Genomic DNA, 11,295 nt, shown 5'->3' on the forward strand with positions numbered 1-11,295 from the left:
GGCTTTTAGGGATTGTTCAAAGCATAAATCATTCTTTTGTAAAAGAGTTCAAAGCAATTTTCAAGATACAATTGAATATCATAGAATTCACACTAGTCATGTCAAAATTTTTATGCTTTACTGAAAAAAGATCAAAGTGAAAAAAATGTCACCCCAAAAAAATTCCCCAAGTTTTCTGTCAGTCAATAAAAAATCTCCAGTTTGGAAATGCTGGGCGGCATTATGTGAAAAGTGCCTTTGGTTCTCAATGTTACTTCCTGTTTTCCTGTCCAAACTTGCCACACGATGTCGTGACATCACATGGAGATGCACGGGAGCTTGACTTTCTGCTGTTTTTTCAAAGCATGCTTTGTGATTCAATTTCATGCTGACTGTCAAAATAAGCAGACTAGGGTTTATATTACCACTTTAATAAAAATATTGTGAAGTCGTGGTTTTGGTGCTATGCAGCACAACCTGATGTAATAATTTTATGATTGGTATAATTTCATCATTTTATTTTAAGTAAATTTTTTTTTTGTAGCTTGAAAGACAGAAAATGAGAGAAGATGCATCTCAAAAAAGCAGAAGAATTTCACATTACTTTATAAAAAAATATCTCATGGAACAATTAAAGAATCCAAAGAAAAACCAGCCAACTTCTGAACAATTAGTTGTAAATAAACCTCAACAAGAACAACATCCAGAGATTCAAAATATTTATAATGAGAATGAGTGAGTAAAGTTATATCCATTTAAAATTAAATTTTTTCACAGAAAAGAATATGTTAATTTTTATATAACATAAAATTATTACAGAATATTAGACTATCCTGTTACAACACTTTTTACGTAAACACTTAACTATGTTACAATTTAAGATTTCATATTTAATTAATAATCCCAGAGAAATTATTAAAACTTCCGTCTAAAATTTAGATAAGGATATTTTAATGATAGTCATAATTTAAAATATTACTTCATAATACATTCAATTAAAAAGTACAGTAGAACCTCGATTATCCGGACTAATTGGGGATGAAGGTAGTCTGGATAAGGAAAAATCCGGATAATCGAAACAATTCCTTTGTTTGCCTTTCCTGTCAGCTGGATGACCTTGAACACAGCTGGAGTCGGATTTCCCGGGACATTCTCATAGAAGTCTCGGGAGGACAAGGGTTTAAAGTAGGGTGAGTTCTATCTGGCCATATATTTTTAAATATTTTTAAAAAATTAAAATTTTAATTGCGATTTCCGACCCCCCCCCGATTTAATTAAACTTATATATAATAAAATACATTAATACAATACAATAATATTATTTGTTTTCATCAAAATTAGACATATCTGCTGTGACAAGTTAATTTTGATGTCATTTTTACATATGATTCTTTTCTATTGTAAAATGTTTTATAATAGTCTTTGTATAAGAAGATTTAAAATGATAATAATTTGTTTTGTAAAATTCTTACATTATTTTTATTTCATACTCACTTCATACTGAGAATGCATAGTTTATGTCCTGGTTTTGCTTGAAACTGCTTGGGTAATTATAAATTAAATTTCATTCCAAGAAAATATAATTTCTTTGTATTTATAAAATGCATAATTTTGAAAATTTTTCATTTCATTTATATAAATATGGTTTGATTTTTTAATTTTAAGGGTGGTATTATTTTATCATTTTATTTCAGAAAAAAGCATTGGGGTAAGATCTTGTGAATGCTCATGCAAACTGGGATTTTGTTCTTTGTACTTTTGTTAACATGAAACAATTAATAGAGTAATCATTAAAAAGAAAATATATCCAGAAAAATTAGAATAAAATGTATGTGTGTTTTTTTTTTAATTCAAAAAGTTTGATGATATACATCAACTGGATAAAAAAAAAGTTCAAATATTTTATTTGGCACTTATTTTGAGACTTATTTAGACTTTTAGGGATTGTTCAAAGCATAAATCATTCTTTTGTAAAAGAGTTCAAAGCAATTTTCAAGATACAATTGAATATCATAGAATTCACACTACTATGGTGTTTACATTGACAAGCTTAAATTGGATTCATTTTTTTTGCAATCAGTGTCAGAAGTATATTTCTGATCTGGGCTCATTATTTATTAAATGTAAAGCTTCAATGACAGATAACTGTTTTATGCAACCATTTTACAAAACATCAAAATACTAAAAAATTGCACATCAATTAGCAGCAATAATTTTTTTATTAAATATTATTTCCTACTTTGGCTATAGATGAGTTTAAGCTGTCCAACTCCAAAGAATAACTATAAAACTGTAAATGAGTGAGAGTCATCCATAGTCCAGAACAGTGGTTCTTAAACTGGGGTCTGTGATCCTCTAGGGGACAGCAAAGTGGTTTCAGGTGGACTGTGAAGGGATCACTTCAAGCAAAGCAGATGCACCCATCCCATTGAATGCACATTTGATGACTAAGACTTGCCATTTTCTGAATAAATACAGTAGGTGATTGGTTAACGAACAAATCAGATAATGAACACTTTCGCGAAAGATTTTTATGATCGGACAACGAACACTTCACTGAACAAACATAAAAAGAAGCGACGAAAATAGCAAATACTGAGTGATTTTCCTTTGTTTTCAGGTAACTTTTTGGAGCGCGGGAGACATCAACGTTGACGCTCAACCTGATATATACTGATTAGATAGTATCCCTCAAACTTTGAAATACTCCCTTGTAATTCCTTGTTTGTCAGAAAAATAAAAGGTTTATTTTTATTTTTCTGACAAACAATTCTTTTGTAGTATTCACGAGACTGTTGGGCGGGCACTTGTTAAGTTTTTGCGTTGGTTATTTTCGAAAGGTGATAGTATAATAGCAAATATAGGCAGATGTCTGATGTTTCTGGGCAGTATGGTTTGAACAAATCTACAGAAGGGCACAGTTCAATCTTATCTAAGAAAGATACAGTATAATCAAGAAGACTCCAGCAGCTAAAGGAGTAACAAATATCACATCTGAGAAATAAAGAACATTGAAGAGCTCATAATGGAACCTGAAATGTTTCTGACGACAGAAGAACGCCAAGAACTCTTGAATGGAGAACACCAAGAAACTCGGTGAGATGTTTTATTCTGAAAAAGAGGATTAATGCCGATATCTGCTATTAATTAAAGATCTTTTGAAGTGGGAGATGTCAGATCAATGGTCTTAGAATGGCATACAAACCAGGTTGAGGTTAATAGGCTTGGGGATCTCTACAATTACAATGCTATTAATTCTGAAAATCCTGAATAAGAGAGAAAAGCAATTGATATTAGACAGATTATTTAACCCCCACAAATTATAAACATAACTAAAAAAATGCAAGTCTGTGTATATATGTACAGTAGAACCTCCATTATCCGGACCTCCAATATCCGGATTTTCGATTATCCGGATTGTTCAAAATGAACAAAAATTTTACGAATTTGCTGATTTGTACGGTTTAAATACAGTATTTACTTTTAATATTACCGATATGCACCATACAAAATAAAACGTGTTGTATTATCATTAAAAGACAAATTAAAGTATTTGTTTTGATTATCCGGATTTATCCTTATCCGGACTACCTTCATCCCCAATTAGTCCGGATAATAGAGGTTCTACTGTATTTAGAAANAAAAAGCTAGTGGTTTCTAACAAAACTGAAAGTATCATCAATTTGAAACATCAATTTTTAATGTTTATTACTTTTTAAATTAAAAATGATTAAATTATGTTTTTCTAATGAAATGATTAATTAGTGATTACTCTGATTATTGGAGAATTAATCATCACTTGACAATTGGTAGAGAGAGAAAAGCAATTGATATTAGACAGATTATTTAACCCCCACAAATTATAAACATAACTAAAAAAATGCAAGTCTGTGTATATATGTATTTTTATTATTACATATAAACAAATGTAGTAAGAAAGTATATATTTTTTAATTTTTGGGGTCTCCAGAACAAATTACCGTATTTTGAGGAGTATAAGTTGCTGTCAAGTATAAGACATACCCATATTTTGAGACAAAAAATTTAGAAAAAACTTTTTTAATGGGATTGTCTAAAGATGCATTTTATTAATCATAATGGCCAAGAAATTCTTCAACTGAATCACTGCTATTTACCAGTAAATTACATCCATTAGGAAACATATCTTTGACGTCATTAATGACTGATTCATCATCCCTTTCTTGAATTCCCAAAGTATTGACTGAATCATCATCATCAGAATCTTCATAGATTGCCTCATCTTCTATACCATCCAGAGCATTAGATATTCTGTTTTTCTTGAATGACTTAATAATGATCTCCGTTTTAATACCTTCCCAAGCACGCAGCACCCAATCGCACACTTGTGCAATGCTGGCTCGTTTTATTCTCCCTGTTGGTGTTAAACTTTTATTTGCAGCAGTCATCATCCACTTGTTCCATTCATCACGAATTGCTTGCTTGAATGGGTTATTTATTGACATATCTAAAGGTTGCAGCTATGATGTAAGCCCTCCTGGAATTACAGCTAAACGTGTCTTCAATTCTGCAGCTACTTGTTCTATGCTCTGTGTCAAGTGTCCCCTAAATCGATCCAGTACCAAAAGTGACTTCTTCCTTAAAAAGCCCCCTTGTCTCTTCATCCAAATATTGTCAAACCATATTTTCATGCCTTCTTCATCCATCCAACCTTTGGGATGACAATGATCTAAAACTTCATGTGGTAGTTTTTCCTTTGGCATTGTCTTTCTCTGAAATATTAACATGGGCTTGAGTTTTGTTCCATCAGCTAAGCAACTTAATACTACAGTAAAATGATTCTTTTCATTTCCAGTTGTCTTGATAGTAATAGTTTTGGAATCTTTTATGTCAATAGTTCTTTTCGATGGACAGTCGAATGTCATTGGTGTCTCATCCATGTTTCTTATTTGATTCAGTGGAAACTGCATCTTCTTCCTCAACTCAATAACAAATTTGTGAAAGTCCATAATCTTTGCTTCATATGATTCAGGCATCTTCTGGGCCAGTCTGGTTTGAGTTCTCATTGCCAGACCCTGTCTTCTCATAAACCGAAACACCCAGTATAGAGTGCCAGTAAAATTGGTGATACCTTTTTCCTCTGCTTTTTTCCGTGCCTCAAAGAGAATCATCTTTGTTGAAATGGCCACTTCACTGCTATGTTGTTCTGTGATCCATAATTTAAGAACTTCTACGGGTGGCCACTTTGGATGTAGTCCTCTGCAAGCTCTCTTCTTTCTTGGCAGTGTCTTCAAAAACTCCTCCTGTTTTCGCCAATCCCAGACTAGCTTTTCATTTGGCCCATACGCTCTTTCAGCAGTTCTGTTGCCATTTTCTTTGGCCTATTTTATTAACTCCAATTTGAACCCAGCTGAATAGGACATTCTTTTCTTTTCTCCAGACATTTTTCAAGGATTTAAAAGACTAGAAAATTGAAAAACTTGCAATGTTGTTGATCATTAAAAATTCTTGAAAATACAACAAAAACTGGTTAAAGCTTACATTCACAGTAGCAGTCCAGTTACCGGTACATGACCCACCCAGTTAAGGGACTAGTTCACTTAAAGAACCAATTCAGACCTCGCAGAAAATACTGCTAAGGCGCTCTCAAAGCCCCAAGTGGCTTTCTGAGAAAATACCTAAAGTGGAAGACATGCAAAATGAGAGGGAAGTTGAATTTTGGGTAGTTATTGATATTATTGATATATAAACATACCTTTATTATTTTCTAGAAATAATAACAGCCAATTAATTTGTTTTTGATTTGCCACTGTTGCTCGTTTTTGTCAAAAAAAGTTTTGGTAACAGTAGCCTATATGTTAATTGTAGTTAATTTTAAAGGGTCCATGAGCAATCTAAAAAATTGTAGAGAGACTGTAACACAAGAAATCCTAAAAAGTTTGAGAATCACTGGTCCAGAAAATTTTAAAAATATATATTTCCAAAAATTTATTAGTACCACAATAGAATTTTTCAGTTTGAATAAAAGTTTCAGATTGAAAACAAAGATATAAAAAGCTAGTGGTTTCTAACAAAACTGAAAGTATCATCAACAAGAAAAAACAACAATTAATAATGATTACTACTTTTTAAATTAAAAATGATTAAATTATGTTTTTCTAATGAAATGATTAATTAGTGATTACTCTGATTATTGGAGAATTAATCATCACTTGACAATTGGTAGAAGAGCCGATTAGTATGATTAACAATTAGTGAACAATTAATCAATATGTCTCTAATTGTAATGAAATATATTGCTTTGATGTATGTTGTTTACAAGTGAGTTTGATTAAATATAATGTATAAGTTATGAGGTCATATGTATATTTCAGGCTTTTAGACCTATTATATTAATATTCTAATTCTAATTAAGTATTTTATTATATATTGAACTTATTATATGATGCATGTTGTTTTCATTTTAATAAAATCCTTTAAAATTTTAAATTTTCAGAGATGATAGTGATGATGAATTTGAAAGTTACCACCCTTCTATTGAAATGCACTTTCAAAATCCCTTTTCCATCAATTTTGAAACAGACGACTTTAAAATGTTACCACTGGATATACAACATGAATTACTAACTGAAATTAAAGAACGTTACAAGAGAAAATGCTGGCTAGAGCAAGAAGAAATACCTGAAGTTGATTTTTTAATATATATTAAACTAAATTAATTTTGTATATTATATGTGAAAATTTCACTAATTTATATTTCATATTTAGAATTCTGGTGAATTTTCCAACTATCAAGTAGCCCAACTTCTGAACAGAAGAAAAATTCAACAGAAGTTGGAGGACGTACGGAAAACAATGAGTCAGAGAAGTGCTGGATCCATTAAGGAAATGCAGTTACTATATCTAGATTTAGAAGAGGAAGAAGAAATAGCGGAAGAAAGACGTATAATGTCCGAAGAAAATTCACATTTTATACTTTTAAAGCAGTCTAAAGTTTCTGGTAGTGGACTACCTACTGATGATTCAAATCAATTACTAAACAACAGAGATTCAAATGAAATAGCTATAATAGATGATGNAATTATGAGAACCACTGTTCTAGATGATATTCTGTAATTTGATGTCATTAAATTATAGCAAACTATACATAATAAAAACCATTACAAATTGTTTCAAATGTCATTAAGTTTTACTATTATTATTATGACAAAGCATAGATTTTATTTTTGTCTTTTTAAAGCTACATTTTGAATCAATGAAAATTGAATTCCAAAAATTTACACATAATTTACATAATTTGTAAATTGATGAACTTTGTAATAAATTAAATTGATTTAAAATTTGTTTTGTAAAACTGATTTAATTATAGTTAAAAATCATTTTAATCATCTCTTAGATGCATTTCATTATAATTTTTCATGAAAAGTGATATATTTATTTCAATATATTGATATAAGTTTAATATTGATAATGTGAAAGATTAATATTTAAAACAAAATTTATTAATTTGTTTTTTTTTCATTAGATATGGATCGAGATAAGTTAATTGCATTTGCCTTGCTGACTGGAAGTGACTACACTCAAGGCATACGTGGTGTTGGTCCAGTAACTGCCATGGAAATCTTGAGTGAATTTCCTGGAAATGGTTTAGAATCTCTTCAGAATTTTAGGTAATATATAAAGAAATATTCTTTATATGGGACTATTCTATGGAAATTATATGGAAATATTCTTAAAATTTGGAACAATTGAAAATTAAAATTTTTTTTTTTATAAATAGAAAATGGTGGGAAGGGTTTCAACATGGCAAAGAACTGCCAAAAAATTCTACATTAGTGAAGTTACAAAAATTGGAACTAAGTGAAGGATTTCCAAGCAGCGTTGTGTATAATGCATACATTAACCCTGCTATTGACCAGTCTGCAGAATCTTTTTCATGGGGTCATCCTGACCTTGACAGTCTTAGAGAATATCCTTTATAAAGTAAAATGAAAAGAAAATAATTCATAACAATAGAATTAAGATTATCTAATTAACACATTTTCTATGTAAAGAATTTTTTCCTTTTTTTTTCTGTTTATATGTTTGTATGACATGTTACCGATAACAGAAAATACATTTTTTTTTATGTAACTAGCATTTATTTCCATAAAGTTGATAATTTAAAATTTAAAAATTTTTCAGCCATATTAAATTGAATTTATGTAAGTGGAGCGATTACTGTATATTATTGTATTTTATAACAAATATGTAGTATCATTGAGACATTTCTTTGAAATTTAAGGACATTGTATATAAAACTAATTTATAATAAGCATTTTGGATCAAAGGATAATTTCAACTATTCATATATATTTTTACATATACTGTATATATATATGAGATATAAATGATGATTGGTTTTGATGATGTTTTAAATCTCTATTTGAAAATGAAATGTAAAATTGTTTTTCAAGAAATCTTTGAATTATCCATATTAGTGGTAATAAAACTATTAGAGAAGGCAAGTAATTTAAAAATTTCATTATATGGTCTGTCTGTGCGTTTTTATGCTATTGAAATAAAAATATAGATTCAGTATAATTGAATATGCCAATGTAGAATTAAAAAGCTATTATTTTCAATTGATTTAATTTCCAAACAAAAATTACGTAATATTCTTATTCTAATTCCTTAATGTTTGTAAGTTTGCGGAAGAAAAATTTGGTTGGAGCTTGAAAAAGGTTAATGAAATACTATTGCCTGTTATGAAGAAAATTAATGAAAATCAGGTAATTATAAATTTCATAATTATTATTATTAAATATGACCATTAATCTTAATACATTGTATCAATTTATTTAGATGCAAACAAGAATTGACAGCTTTTTTACTATTCAATTAAACAAAAAGGAGAATCTTTTCCCAAGTAAAAGGCTTCAAAAAGCAGTGAAAAAGATGCTTCCGGGAAAGAATGATACTATAGATGAGCCGAAAAACAAAAGGAAAAGATCGGATCAGAAGAAAAAGATTCTTACAAGAAAAAGATCCAAGCAACAATCAGATAAATCAGATACAAGTAAAAAACAGCCTGTCGAAGTTATCTTATCAGAAGAAAGCTCATCGAATTCTTCGTAAGAATGTAAAATTTTTTTTATAAAATTGTGCATGAAACATTAATGAAATGACACACTAATATTTATTAAAAATAGATTTTGATATAATGGAGTATAATAAACTTTTTATTTTATATTTATATTTAGTTTTATGTCTGTGTTGATAAAACACAGCTACAAAGTTACTCCATGCAATTGTTAAACTTGAGAGAGTATTTTGTGAATGGTTAATGATTTTTTTTTTGTTCCTCAGAATCATGAGATAGAAAATTTATTTTTGAAAATCTGTTAAAACAGAATACAGTAGAGCATCGATTATCCGACTCAATTGGGGACTCGGGTTGGTCGGATAACCGAAAAGTATGAAAAAATACATTAATAATAGACTATAGTATACTAGTAGCCCGGGACGTTCCCTAGTGGGCGTTCTTTACAAATTCCCATGAGGCACGGTTCCTTTGACTTTTTTGTTCCTATCAATATGCTCTACGGCTCTGTTAATTAAAGTCCCAATTGCGTCATACGGATCTATATTTCTATCTATTAAACATTCTATAAAACTTTAAAATAGTTTAACTTGTTTATTTATCTTCGGTTGTAACCCTCGATGTTAAATGTATCCGCCATTTTTTCAACAAATTTCCCGTGAGTCAATGCGCGACGTGAGTTACGGGATGTTGTAAACGTACGGCGCAAGGTTAATCAAGGCATATAATAATAAATTCATATCAATAATAAATTCCTATTACAAATAAAAATACAGTAGAACCTCCATTATCCGGACCTCCATTATCCGGATTTTCGATTATCCGGATTGTTCAAAATAAACAAAAATTTTACGAATTTGCTGATTTGCACTTGGCGAATTACGACACTGTTTATGTACGTGATGGAATGCATAACTTTTTTTGTTTCAACAACGTCTCACCCAGCACAGTGGTCGTAAACTCTTAAATATATTTTACGTAGTAATAAAAATATAACTTGACATACGTATTTATAAATAATTTATATTCAAATTACATCATTTCTATGACCAAGGGCGGCGTAAGGCATGGATGACGTGGGTCACCGCCTATGCCTCGCGGTCCGAAGGGCCTCGCGCCTCGAAGGTTTACGCATTACTTAAAAGCCGTGAAAGCGACGAAAAAAATTTACTCGTCATAAAACGATAAATAGTTTGTCAAATTTTTATTCATAAAAATGCAGTTTCGACTGCTTTTTATTTTATAAAATCCGTCTTCTTGCGCCACCAAAGGGCCTTTTAAACAATAGATAGTCTGTTAGTGTTGGTCAGTAGTATCCCAAATTCGATACGAACGTTTGATTTCTTGAAAATTTGATCACGATTTAAATACAGCATTTGCTTTTAATATTACCGATATGTCATCGAACAGAAAACGTGTTGTATTATCATTAAAAGACAAATTAAAGTATTTGTTTCGATTATCCGGATTTTCCCGTATCCGGACTGCCTTCATCCCCAATTAGTCCGGATAATCGAGGTTCTACTGTAATTTATTATTAATTTAAAATTATCGCAAGGGCACCTGTAGTGCCTGTTTTTGGCATACCGTTATACGGACTGATGGACACACGTTCAATGGGTTATATAGATAGATTAGTATATCCCATGCAATTAGTATATCGCTATTAACGTACTTCGCGTTGAATTTTCATCGATGTTAAGCCTAACAAAAATTTTTTAAAATAATAATCGTCGCTATTGTATCGTTAAAAATTAGAAAATTAAGCCTCGTTTAAATACTGGATCCCTTTCATGGGCGAGCCAGTGTTGCCAGCTAAAACACGTAAAAGTACTATTAAAGTAGCCAAGACATAGCCAAATATTGTAGTGCCACATCACTAGCGGACATTTGAATTTGACGACGAACGCGGTCGGTTAACCGATGTGACGGTTGATTGGGGGTCGGATAATCGATGCTCTACTGTACCATCATTTTGTAAAAGTTTACATTTAAATAGAGAAACAGATTTTGTAAATTGAATTGATTATGATTTATATACTTTATAATACTGTATATACATAAAATGTATTCAGGAGAATAAAATTTGAGTTAAATTCTATTTGATAATTGTAGCAGTTTTAAAATTTTTCCAGTGGCGTGCAGTGACATTTGATAGGGAAGCTGTGTTTCTGTAAGAAGCCGACATCCAGAGGCAATCAGTCACTTGCGCATCAGTGATGGTCTAGGGTCCATTTGTATCGTTTATTCGATAA

At 30.5% G+C, this 11,295-nt stretch overlaps 2 protein-coding genes across 2 annotated transcripts; both read left to right on the forward strand.

Annotated features, from left to right (window-relative positions):
- The first annotated feature begins 138 nt into the window (after positions 1-138).
- Positions 139-7,074, forward strand: LOC111616424 (DNA repair protein complementing XP-G cells homolog). Its single transcript, XM_023357835.1, has 3 exons — positions 139-714; positions 6,455-6,644; positions 6,727-7,074. The coding sequence occupies exons 1-3, from the start codon at positions 539-541 to the stop codon at positions 7,072-7,074; spliced, it is 714 nt and encodes a 237-aa protein (XP_023213603.1). The 5' UTR covers positions 139-538.
- Positions 7,075-7,456: 382 nt separating this feature from the next.
- LOC111616422 (DNA repair protein complementing XP-G cells homolog) lies at positions 7,457-11,295 on the forward strand. Its single transcript, XM_023357834.1, has 5 exons — positions 7,457-7,628; positions 7,739-7,927; positions 8,645-8,729; positions 8,803-9,071; positions 11,176-11,295. The coding sequence occupies exons 1-5, from the start codon at positions 7,486-7,488 to the stop codon at positions 11,186-11,188; spliced, it is 699 nt and encodes a 232-aa protein (XP_023213602.1). The 5' UTR covers positions 7,457-7,485; the 3' UTR covers positions 11,189-11,295.

Source organism: Centruroides sculpturatus, unplaced genomic scaffold (genome assembly GCF_000671375.1).
Source record: "Centruroides sculpturatus isolate CEXI.00-Female unplaced genomic scaffold, Cexi_2.0 scaffold3318, whole genome shotgun sequence".
Lineage (NCBI taxonomy): Eukaryota > Metazoa > Arthropoda > Arachnida > Scorpiones > Buthidae > Centruroides > Centruroides sculpturatus.

Bases quoted from the DNA above. Each gene is read 5' to 3' on its own strand.
- LOC111616422 (XM_023357834.1), top strand. From the start codon at position 7,486: ATGGATCGAGATAAGTTAATTGCATTTGCCTTGCTGACTGGAAGTGAC. The intron at 7,928-8,644 runs ATATCCTTTATA...TAATGTTTGTAA, and splicing joins GACCTTGACAGTCTTAGAGA to GTTTGCGGAAGAAAAATTTG. The intron at 8,730-8,802 runs GTAATTATAAAT...CAATTTATTTAG, and splicing joins AGAAAATTAATGAAAATCAG to ATGCAAACAAGAATTGACAG.